The sequence below is a fragment of the Crotalus tigris genome, unplaced genomic scaffold, assembly GCF_016545835.1.
Source record: "Crotalus tigris isolate CLP2741 ecotype Arizona unplaced genomic scaffold, ASM1654583v1 scf7180000018197.359167, whole genome shotgun sequence".
Taxonomy (NCBI): Eukaryota; Metazoa; Chordata; class Lepidosauria; order Squamata; family Viperidae; genus Crotalus; species Crotalus tigris.
In genome coordinates this window covers 47,689-60,744 of record NW_024096876.1, presented here as the reverse complement: position 1 = coordinate 60,744, position 13,056 = coordinate 47,689, and the positions used below count along the sequence as shown (strand labels likewise).

The 13,056-nt window shown below is 36.2% G+C and overlaps 1 protein-coding gene across 1 annotated transcript in view; it reads right to left on the bottom strand.

Moving 5' to 3' along the window:
- The window catches only part of LOC120310464 (venom factor-like), a 134,378-nt gene extending 123,987 nt beyond the window's left edge, over positions 1–10,391 (bottom strand). The window contains exon 1 of the mRNA XM_039348887.1: positions 10,243–10,391. Coding sequence (XP_039204821.1) covers positions 10,243–10,313 — 71 coding nt within the window. The 5' untranslated portion in view covers positions 10,314–10,391. The remainder of the gene's footprint in view (positions 1–10,242) is intronic.
- Positions 10,392–13,056: the final 2,665 nt, after the last annotated feature.

Sequence of the window (13,056 nt, the reverse complement as noted above, 5' to 3'; positions counted from 1 at the left end):
TATATTATGATGCAGCCGCCCTAACTTGGTTAAGTGATTGGCTTAATTTAACAAATATGGATATTCTTTTTTTGGAAGGTTGGGATTTAATATATGGTTGGCATGCATATTTAATTTTTAATAAGAAAGTTGATCGGACTTTTAAATCACATATTTTGAGGAATGCCTTACTTCGTGTTTGGAAGAAGTATTATTATAGATTAAATTATAAAATACCTATCTGGGGGATTCCCAGACATGCAATTGAGGGAACCTCTAAGGGGACAAATTTTGATAAAATTTCATATAAAGAATTGTTAATTTGTTCTGGTTCGAATTGGCATTTGAAATCCCTAGATGTATTAAGGCAGCAAAATATTCTACAGTCATGGTTTCAATATTTACAAATAATGGATAGATGGACTGTAGACAAGAAAGAGGGAATAACACTAGAAGATAGACAATTGGTTATTCAGATTAAAAACCAAGGTCCGGCTCATATAAAAAGAATATATAATGTTTTATTAGAGTTAGATTCGGAAACAGAATTGGTTAAAGATTGTATGATTAAATGGGCTCAGAATATACAGGAGCCGATCTCATTGGATTTATGGGAGATAATTTGGATAAGAAATGTTAAATTTACACAAGCTCAAAATTTGAGAGAAAATTTTTATAAAATGTTTTATAGATGGCATTTAGATCCTAAAAAATTATCTTGTATGTATTCCAACATACAGCCCAAATGTTGGAGATGTGGCAATAATGATGCGACATACTTTCATATTTGGTGGAATTGTAAAAAAGTAAAGGCTTTTTGGATTATGATTTGGTGGAACATTCAAAAGATTTTTAGAAAGAAGATAAAGTTTACTCCTCAACTATTTTTACTTGGTATTTTTGTTGACTTAAATGAAAAAGAAACTACTTTGATGTTGAATTTATTAACTGCAGCAAGGTTACTAGTAGGTCTATATTGGAAGAAAGATTCTTTGCCTACTTTAGAAGAATGGATATTTAAAGTATCTAGTTTTGCAGAAATGGCAAAAATTTCTGCTTATTTAAAGGATCATACACAAGAAAGATATATTACTGTATGGGGAAGGTGGATAGATTATATTCAGAAAAAATATGGAATTAAAAAGTTTTATTTATTTTATGAATGAATATCAAATATTATAGAGAATTGTTTTATAAGTTATGGAGTTAAAGGTTAATTATGATATTTTTTTTCTTTCTCTTTTTTTTTCTTTTTTTTAATTATTATAATTTTCTTTTTCTTTTTTTTTCTTAACCCTGTATTCTGCTCTGGGAAGTGAAGGGAGGGGGGGTGGGGGTGGGAGGGAGGGTAAGGGGGGGGTTCTCTATTTTAAAATTTTATTGTATTTTTATAAATGATTGTATGTTTTAAAAAATAAAAATTTTCAATAAAAAAAATAAAAAAAAAACTTTCTTATTAAAAACCAAATATGCATGCCAACCATACAGTAAATCCCACCCTTCAATAGAAAGAACATCTTTATTTGTTAAATTAAGCCAATCACTTATCAAAGTTAAGGTGGCTGCATCATAATATAATTTCAAATTGGGTGCTTTAAGCCCACCTCTTTCTCGGGCATCCTGCAAAATCTTAAACTTTACCCTTGTTTTTTTCCCAGCCCAGATAAATTTGTTGATACCCTTTTGCCACTCATCCAAATTTGCATCTTTTTTTAGAATAGGTAACATTTGAAACAAAAAAAGAAACTTTGGTAGAACATTCATTTTTACCGCTGATATTCTCCCCAACAATGACAACTGCAACTTTTTCCAATCATTTAGATCCTTTTGTACTTTTGCCCATAATAAGTCATAATTATTCTTATATAATTTACATTAGAAGCTGTTATATATACTCCCAAATATTTAACCATTTTCACCATCTGGAAACCTGTAAGTTTAACTAAAATTTCATTTTCTTTATTAGACATATTTTTAGATAACATTTTAGTTTTATTATTATTTATTTTAAAACCAGAAACTTTTCCATACTGAGATATAATTTCCAACAAATGACCAGCTACTTGAGTAGGTTGTGCTAAAGTTAAAACCAAATCATCTGCAAAAGCTCTCAATTTATACTCATTCCTGTTTACTTTTATTCCCTTAATTACCGTTGACTCTCTAATCTGAATTAACAAAATCTCCATTGTTAAAACAAATAACAATGGCGATAATGGACATCCTTGTCTTGTTCCCTTTTCAATTTTAAAAGTCTCACTCAGACCCCCATTGATAATAATTTGAGCAGACTGTTGCTGATATATAGCCTTAATAAAATGTAAAACCTTATCTCCAAAATTCATTTTCTCTATCAATAAAAATAAAAATTTCCAATCTAGTTGATCAAAAGCTTTTTCAGCATCTAGAAATATAAAGGCTGCAGGGATCTGATTATTCTTATCCAAATACTCTATTAAGTTAAGAATCTGCCTTACATTATATTTCATATATCTTCCTGTTATAAATCCTGATTGATCACAATGAATCAAGTCCTTCATTATCTCTATTAATCTATTTGCCAAAATTTTTGAAAAAATCTTGTAATCCACATTTCAAAGAGATATAGGTCTATAATTCCTAGGTTCAGTAAGATCTTGATCCTCCTTCGGGATCAGTGATATAAACGTGCTTCTCCATGAAGGGGGAACTTGAGCTCCCAACAAAATACTATTAAAAAGCTCCTTTAATGGCTCGGGACTTCCTGTGGATCAAGCAGCTACGATGGCTGCTTTTCACAAAGCAGCCCGTTCCTGGGTTGTGTAAAAGCCGTAGGACTTTGACAATCAACTGTCCCGCGGCTTGAATCTCTTCCCTGGGAAGAGAAGAGCTGCTCAAGTAGAGGTAAGAGCTCCCCTGGATCCCCATAATTTTGGGGATCGGAGGGTAGAGCTCCCTCGGAGCCTGAGCCAACTCCGCACTCCAGGACGTCTTTGTCCCGAAGTTCTGGGATGAAGCAAGGCGCTGCTCCCACATCTGCTTTTTTGGAGGCTTGTGAGTATTCAAATGCAGATGGAGCAGACCAGGAGAAAGTGGATTTAAGATTGATTGTGACTTTAACTCCTGCAAGCATCTCCCCCCCCCTTTTTTGTTTACTTTCCCTTTTGAAGAAAGGGAAAGTGAAAGGCAAAATGGCGACTGTCTTTCTTGTTTGACTTTGTAACAAAGTTAAAAGTTCATGTTTTAAATATAGAGGCAAGAATTTTGTTCCTCTTTCTTTTTTTTCCTTCTTTTTTTTCTTTTTATTATTATTTAAAGAACTGTGATATTATAGAGGCAAGAATTTTGCTCCTTTGAACTTAACAGAATGGCTTCAAAACATTTGGTCTCTGTCCCTAAAGCTTCCATCTCCTTCCCAATGACTCAGCCTGCTTCTCAGTCTAAACCAAAATCACCCCCACCCTCTCCTCCTCCTGCAATCTCTCTCAAAGACTTACAAGAGGCTTTAAAAATGACTGCTTTGGATATTAAAGAGGAGGTAAAAGATCTTATAATTGCAGAGAGGGCTATTACAGAAGAATTATTGGAGAAAAAGAACAAGCAAGTCAGAGAAGACATACTATTTGCGTTTTCTGGTCTTGCCCTGCATATTGAAAGGATTGACGATAAAATGGAAGAGATTACTGAAAATGCAGCAAAACTGGAATTTAGAATGGAGGAAGTGGAGAATAAGATAGAAGTTACACAGGATGAACAAACTATTTCACAACACAGAGAAATGGAGTTTGCATTGCGTATCCGAGGATTGAAAGAAAATTCCCAGGAAGATTTGAAGATGCTTATTGTTAGAGATATTGCTTTTAATCTTGGATGGAGACCAGAATAGTTGGGAATGAGATAGAAAAAATCTTCAGAGTCAACTCACAAGTTGCCAGACAGAGAAATTTACCAAGAGATGTGGTTATTTACTTTTCCAGAAGATCTATTCGTAATGAAATTATACAGGCTTTTTATAAAAAGAGGTTTCAAATTGCAGCTCAAGATGTGATAATTTTAAAAGAAATACCTCCAAAAATTTTAAGAGGTAGAAAAGATTTTACTTTTCTGTCTGATGAGTTAAAATGTTGTCAAATCCAGTTCAGATGGGAGATTCCGAGAGGAATAGTAGTGAATTATGATGGAATACGTTAAAGATTAACTACAGTTTTAAAGGCAAGAGATTTCTATCACTCTATTCTAAAGGCAAGACCATCTTCACCTCCACAAACAAGGATAATTGAAGAGCCCGTTATGGCAGGAGCTTCCTCATTGATGGTCATGGAACAAGCGGTGTTGCCTGTACAGAATCTTGAGATAAAAGATCAAAGGATGACATGAGCTGCCCATAAACGCAAAGAAAAAAAAGCAGCAGCAGAAGAGTGGCGATAAAGTAGAAGGAATGGTTACTACAGAGCCTGTGGGAGGGGCAAGACCTAAAAGATCTTCAACAGTTGATCTTCAGGCTATGCTTCAAAGGCTTCAGGCTGGTGTAGATGGCCAAGTTCCTGACCTGGAATGTTAATGGCTTAAACTCACCTCAGAAACGGAGAAAGGTCTTCTACTGTTTGAAACAACATAATAATGACTTGATATGTTTGCAAGAGACTCATATAACTTCAAAAGACTCAAAATATCTGACAAATTCTCGTTTGGGATCACATTTTATAACTCCAGCTCCAGGGAAAAAAGGGGGTGTTGTAATTTATGTGAAGAAAAATTTATCAGCTAAATTAATTGAGGTTGATCTTGAAGGAAGATATGTCTTTGTGGAACTACTGTTACAAGGCAAGAAAGTTCTTATTGTTGGATTAAAGGCCCTAATCAACAAAAGAAGCAATTTTATAAGCTTTTGCATGGGAAGATATCCCAGTTGGATTATAAATCTGTAATTTTGATGGGTGACTGGAATGGAGTTTTGGATATAACTATAGATAAAAAGAGCTCTTCAAAAAATTTCATTCAAACTAAATTACCCAAAACTTTTTTTGATTTGAAAGAAGAGTTGGAACTTATTGACATTTGGTGAGAAAGAAACACAAGTGATAGAGATTTTACCTTCTGTTTGGATAGACACCAGTCATTTTCAAGGATTGACTTCTTTTTGATTACTAGTGATTTTCTTTCTAGGGTGAGGAAGGTAAAAATCTTTCCCAGGACCCTTTCAGACCATAGTCCTGTGTGGATGGAGCTATACTTGGAAGATGGGAACAGAAGGCCTTGGAGACTGGATGAGAATTTGTTTACCCGGGGAGAATTTGTACAAAAATGTAAAGAGTATTTAAAGGAGTTTTTTTCTTTAAAAATGAATAAGGGTACATCGATGCCCATGGTCTGGGACACTAGTAAGGCATATATGAGGGGAAATTTAATTCATTTAAATAAAGTTTCTAGGGATAAAAGGATACAAAGACGTAGAGAAATAGAAGATGAGATTAAAATAAAAGAAGAAGCGCTTGTTCTTAACCCAACTGATAATAACTTAAAGGTTTCTATAAAGATGCTTAGGGAACAATTTAATATGTTGATGGTGGCTACTAATTTGTGTTATATGAGACATAATACTTTTTGTAATGCGAATAAGCCTGGGAGGTGGTTGGCTTATCTGTTATGAAAGAAACAGAAGGCTAGGATTATAGAGAAAGTAAAATATAAAGGTACTGAGGTTTTTCAGCAAAATTTGATTAAAAAGAGTTTTTTAGATTTTTACACAAAACTATACTCAAGTGATAATATAAAGGGAATGGATATAGATAAATATTTACAATCAGTACATTTTCCTAAACTTTCTGAGGAACAGCAAAATGGGATGAATTGTTTAATTACTGTGGAGGAAATTGGCTTAGCTATCAAGCAGTTAAAGGTGGGAAAGTCTCCAGGAACAGATGGATTGACGTCGACGTATTATAAAAATTTATATGAAGAAACGTTGGAGCCATTAAAGGAGCTTTTTAATAGTATCTTGCTGGGAGCACAAGTTCCTCCTTCTTGGAAAAGAACGTTTATATCATTGATTCCAAAGGAGGATCAAGATCTTACAGAGCCTAAGAATTACAGGCCAATATCATTATTAAATGTAGATTACAAGATTTTTATAAAAATTTTGGCAAATAGATTAATACAGGTTATGAAGGATTTGATTCACAGTGATCAATCAGGATTCATAACAGGGCGATACATGAAATATAATGTTAAACAAATTATTAACTTAATTGAGTATTCCTGCGGCTTTTATATTTTTGGATGCTGAAAAGGCCTTTGATCAATTAGATTGGCAATTCTTATTCTCACTGGTAGAGAAAATGAATTTGGGGGATAATTTTTTACATGCACTTAAAGCTATATATCAGCAACAATATGCTCAAATTGTTGTTAATGGGGGACTGACTGAGACTTTTAATATTGAAAAAGGGACAAGACAAGGATGTCCACTATCTCCATTGTTATTTGTTTTAACATTGGAGATTTTATTGATCCAGATTCGAGAATCAACAGTAATCAAGGGCATAAAGATAAGAAAAAATGAGTATAAATTATGGGCTTTTGCGGATGATTTGGTTTTGATTTTGGAACAACCGATTAGAGCGGTTGATTGTCTATTAGAACTTATAACACAGTATGGAAAAGTTTCTGGTTTTAAAGTCAATAACCATAAGACTAAGATATTATCTAAGAATATGTTAGCCAATGACAAGGAAAGTTTGGTTAAAGCCACAGGTTTTCAGATGGTGAAAAAGGTTAAATATCTGGGAGTATATTTAACTGCCTCAAATGGAAAATTGTATAAAAATAATTATGAATTACTATGGGCAAAAGTGCAAAAGGATTTAAATGACTGGAAAAAACTGCAATTGTCACTGTTGGGGAGAATTTCAGCTGTAAAAATGAATGTTCTACCAAAGTTTCTTTTCTTGTTTCAGATGATACCTATTTTAAAAAAAGATGTAAATTTGGAGGAATGGCAGAAGGGTATCAATAAATTCATTTGGGCTGGGGAAAAACCAAGGGTTAAGTTTAAGATTTTGCAAGATGCCCGAGAAAGAGGAGGACTTAAAGCATCTAACTTGAAATTATACTATGATGCAGCCGCCTTAACTTGGATAAGTGATTGGCTTAATTTAACAAATAAGGATATTCTTCTCTTGAAGGGTGGGATTTAATGTATGGTTGGCATGCATATTTAATTTTTAATAAGAAAGTTGATCGGGCTTTTAAATACATATTTTGAGGAATGCTTTTACTTCGAGTTTGGAAAAAGTATTATTATAGGTTAAATTATAAAATACCTATTTGGGGGATTCCTGGACATGCAATTGAGGGGATTTCTAAGGGGATGAATTTTGATAAAATTTCGTATAAAGAATTATTAATTTGGTCAGGTTGGACTGGCATTTAAAATCTTTAGATGTATTAAGGCAAGAAAATATTTTATATCATGGTTTCAATATTTACAAATAGTGGACAGGTGGACTGTAGATAAGAAAGTTGGAATAACATTAGAAGATGAAAATCTGGTTATTCAGATTAAAGATCAGAATCAGGCTCATATAAAAAGAATTTACAATGCTTTAATAGAATTAGATTCTGAAACAGAATTGGTTAAAAGACTGTATGATTAAATGGGCTCAGAATATCCAGGAACTGATCCCATTGGACTTATGGGAGACAATTTGGATTAGAAATGTTAAATTTACACAAGCTCAAAATTTGAGGGAAAATTTTTATAAAATGTTTTACAGATGGTATTTAGATCCTAAAAAATTATCTTGTATGTATCCAAATTTACAACCCAAATGTTGGAGATGTGGTAATATGGATGCGACATATTTTCATGTTTGGTGGAATTGTAAAAAGGTAAAGGCTTTTTGGATTATGATTTGGTGGAACATTCAAAAGATTTTTAAAAGAAAGATAAAGTTCACCCCTCAATTATTCCTATTGGGTTATCTTTGTGGATTTAAATGACAAAGAAACTACTTTAATGTTGAATTTATTAACTGCAGCAAGGTTATTAGTAGGCTCGTATTGGAAGAAGGACTCGTTGCCTACTTTAGAAGAATGGATATTTAAAGTTTCTGACTTTGCAGAAATGGCAAAAATTTCTGCTTATTTGAAGGATCATACACAAGAAATATATATTATTGTATGGAGAAGATGGATAGATTATATTCAGAAAAAATACGGGACTATAAAGTTTCATTTATTTTATGAGTAAATTTTATAGTAACTGTTGTAGAGATTTGTTTATATGTCTTAATTTAAGGGGAGTTAAAGGTTAAGTATGATGGGGTTTTTTTCTTTTTTTTTTCTTTTTTCTTTCTTTTTTTCTTTTTTTCATTATTGTTAACCTTCTTATTAATAAACCTGTACTCTGCTCTGGGAAGCGAGGAGGGGGAGGGTTGAGGGTGGGTGGGTGAGTGGGTGGGTAATGATAATATAGTCATGGTAAATGCTTGGGCATTTCCCCTATGCTGCGTTCATGTGTGTGAGAAGGATGAGAGGGGAGGAAGGAGTAGGGAGGAAGTAGGATGGTTAGAGGAGAAGGGAAGGGGAAGAGAGTAGGAGGGGAGGAGAGAAAGAGGAGGGAAGTAGGGAAGGTTTAGAGAGGATGGACGCAGCCTGGGGGGAATGGGCAGGCGGTACCAATGGTTAATTGTATTTTGTATGAATAAATGGAAAATAAAAACTTTTTAATTAAAAAAGAAAAAAGAAAAAAAAGCTCCTTTAATGGCCCAAAAGAGAAAAAGACTCCAGCACCCCTCCACCAGTAATCAGCACTCAGATCAGCATAGATTAGCTACAAGATCAACTTCAGACCAACAATCAAGTAAGCAATACCCCAATCAAGAAACTGCCAACGAAGTCAACAGTAAACAGCCCAACCAAAGAATCCCTAAGACCGCCCACCCCACCCCAGACAGGCAAGACACCAGAATATAAACAGACAGCAAACAGCACTCCTTACTAGCACTGATGATGTTACCTAGTCAGGGTAATGAAACGTTTGCAAGAAAACAAGCAAGCTCAGAGAGCACCAAGGACTATTCTATTCTATTCTATTCTATTCTATTCTATTCTATTCTATTCTATTCTATTCTATTCTATTCTATTCTGTTCTGTTCTATTCTATTCCATTCCATTCCATTCTATTCCATTCCATTCTTCTGATGTAATGTTCATATTTCCCATTTTTGCACAGATGTCACTTTTGTTATTATAATGCTCATTATTGTTAAATGAACAAACCAATAAAACCCTTCTGAATTTCTGCTTGTTGAAACCTTAACAAGGAGTTAATTATCCATTAATGGTTGTATTCTGAAGGGAAAGGTAAGAGGCCTTGTCTAAAATCACAAACCTTGCTGTTTACAACACCACTGGAACATCCCACACACAACAAATCCTGCACTTCAAATTGCCTTCCTAAAGTGAAAAGGAAGTGGTTCCTATGGTAAAGGGCTTAAACATTGCCTTCTGGACTAGAATTGCACATTTACTGTTCTTTCCTGCAATAAAAGCTGTTATATGTATACTGACAAACCACCTTTTTGCCTCCTCTTCCTCCTCCTGTCTTTTGCTTTTGCAGTAGCTGATTCTCCATACTGGGACCAGAGAAATATAGTCAGCCTCATTGCTGCTATCACTTGTACATCATTTAGTTACACAAAGTGTATACCTGCTGCAAAGTCATACCTGGTTTTCCAGTATAGGTACACACAGCAAAATAAATATCTTCTCAAAACAAGCAGGCAGGTCAGTCTCTATGTCACTGTCTTAAGTCATGATCGCTAAAGATTACTTGAAGACATCAGAAACAAAGAACGTAGGATGACTGTTGTCTAGTTATCCAACTTGACTGTTTTCTGGAAGTTGTTGACCCTTCAAAAATAGTACGCTTAAATGCACACACATACACACACACACACTAGCCATAACTGAGAACATGAGGTGTTTATATTTGTCCAGAGAATTTTCATTTCAAGGACAATTCTCAGCTTAAGAACTTCAGGGTCTGTCAGTTCCCCTTACTGATGACTGTAATACTTTTATTCCTGTCATGGGATATATTGGCCTTTCTGAGAAAGCTCCAAATAGTTTGGGACCACCTGCAAGGAAATTCATTACCCTGTAAAGGACCACAGCCTTGGACGTGATGGTTCTGCTTAGCACAGACTGTCATGGAAGAGAAAGCCTTTCCCAGCACTGCTTTATTCTTGTCTTTACTTGTCAAATATCTGTGATACTTACAGACCCCCGAGGGAAGACGCTGGAAAACCAATCAATAGAGCAGCCACCAGAGAGAGAGCCATTCCCTCCATGATAGTCCAGAGGGGCAAGAGGCGTGCTGACAACTCCAGTATTTATCCAGAGAGCCTGCTTGAATCCAAGCCCTTTTGCAATTGCTGAATGTTTAATCAGTACACAAGAGGGAGGAGGAGCTTGAATAACTAGGCAATTTCAGAGAAATTAATGAAAAATCACGTGGGATTATTTGTCTTTTTTTCTCTGGGTTCAATGCAATGGCTCAGTAGCAGTTTTTGTGTAATTCTTCATTTACATCTGCAAATATTCTTTTATCTGATGATCTGGAACTCAAAAACTCACTTTGCCCCTCTCCCTTATACACACATTTGGAAGCGATTTTAAAGTAGCCCAATTCTGGGTTACAGCGACTCACCCCAAAGTCTGTTCCTAAATATATCACAGTAATTTTATTAAGGCATTGCTGTTGTTTCCACAGGTTTTGGGAATAGGAAATGACACTTATTTGGAAATGACCTACTTGGGAAGCTGGTGATATGTGACCCTGATGATGATTTTTGATGTGATTCTAATCATGTTTGAATATGTTAGAAATTATTTTTGTTTAGATATAAGTAGCCTAGACTCATGTCTCATGGAGCAGACAATCTAAGTGAAAAAAATTAATGAATGGGTAAATAAATAAGCAAGCAATAAAGGAATCTACTTCGCTACACAGTACAGTACCTTTTAACCCCTTTTTGGGCTAGCAATACCTTGGATGTGTGCTCTTCTGGCAGGGCACCACACAAACAGGAATAATAATGATGATGCTGTTATCCAATCTGTTCTGTCCGACCCTTGGTGATTGTACAGGTCAGGTCTCTCCACATCTTCCAATACTTGTACTACATCTTTGAGTTGTTCTATGCTCTAGCTCAGACATGTCAAACACAAGGCCCGTGGGCCAAATCTGGCCCACCTTGTGGTTATATCTGGCCCGTGGAGCTGTCCTGGAAACAGCGAAGGACTGGCCCATGGCATCTTGGTCCAGCCCAGGAGTGACCAGTTGCTGGTCTACAACCTGTGATGGCTTTCTACACCAAAATGCGCTCAGCCCAGGAATCAGTGAGGGGCCTCCCTTGCCCCCTGGGCGCACATGCAGGAGGTGGAGAGTGCACAGAGCCCAGCATGCCTACTGATCATCTTGCCCCATTCCGAGTGCTTCCCTTTCACTCAGGACACTAGCGCTTGCAGCCTCCTGTGTGCACACCCTGGGCGAGGCAGAGGCAACAGGGCAGCCCATCACCAGTTCCAGGGCTGTCCCGAGAGTCAGATCAACCAAGTTGCCTCTCCTTCCTTTTTTCCTCTTTCCCTCCCTCCTTGTCATTCCCATTTCTTTCCTTCCTCCATTCTCAGGAAGGAATGATGGGAGGGGGAGAGATTGCCAGCACTGCTGGTGGCCATGCTGCCATCATCCATGGCTATCTCAGTGAAAGGGAAGTGGTCCCGGTGAAAGGGAAGTTGTGGCTGCGAGGCTAGGTAAGCAAGTGGGGACGTCGATCTCTGTGCGCTCGCCATCTTCTATGCACAACCACCCCACCTCGCTCCCCTGAGGTCCACCACAACCCTGATGCAGCCCTCAATGAAATCAAGTTTGACACCTCTGCTCTAGCTGGTGTCAGTTTGATGGTGTCCAGCCACATGTTCTTTGGCAGCCTGGTTTCTTTTTACCGCTAACTCTTCTGAACATAATTGCTTTCTCCATTAAATTCTTCCACACAAATGGCCAAAATAGGTAAGACGCAGATTTGTGATTTTGCCTTCCAATGACATGCCTGGTGACGTGTGCTCCAGTACTTGCTTGTTGGTTGCCATATACCAAGGAATATGCAGAAGCCTTCTCTAGCACCAGAGTTCAAATTAGTTGATTTTCTACCTGTCTTGCTTTTTTAAGGTCCAAGCATGGGTAGCTACAATAGAGTGGACTAATCTACATTTCATTGCCAGGCTAATGTCCTTGCTTTTCCATATTTGGTTCATGTTCATCATTTCTATGCAACTCAGTGCAATCCAATGTTTTATCTGTAGGCTGCATTCCCAGCTTTGAGCAATCTGCTATCCTAGGAAAATGAAGTTTTCCACACATTCTTTCTGTTCACCATCAATTTCTATTTTGAGGTTTTCATTCCTTGCAGTGGTTATGAGCTTATCTTTTTGATGTTCAGGAAGAGACCAAAATTCTCATTTTCTTCTTTGACTTTTTTATCAGATGTTACACACTTTCTTTGGGTCCTGAGAAGAGAGTTGTATTATCAGCATATCAAAGATTGTTGATGTTTCTTTCTCCAATCTTTACCCTAATTTTTTATTCTTCTTTGGCTGCCTCATCATTATCATTTCAGCACACAGGTTGAATAAGAAAGGGGAGAGAATGCAATCTTGTTACACTCGTTTCTCTATTTTAAGCCAATTGGTTTCTCCATATGGGTGGATTCCTGATTTGGGTACAGTGATTGCACCAACTTGACCAGATGTGCTAGATCTTATAGGGCTCTCCATAGCTTTGCAGGATCAACACAATTGACGGATTTCTTATAGTCAATAAAACACATGTAAATAATCTTTTGATATTCCCAATTTTCCATGATCCAGAGCAGATTTGCAATATGGTCATGGGTACCACAACCATGGATTGCACTTATTGCCAGACAAAATGTATAGAAAAGATAGCTAAGAAGCATTTTATTATATTTTATTTATTTACAACTGTACATCAGTAAAGAGTTAATCAGGAAATACAATTTATCAGGTGGTTTC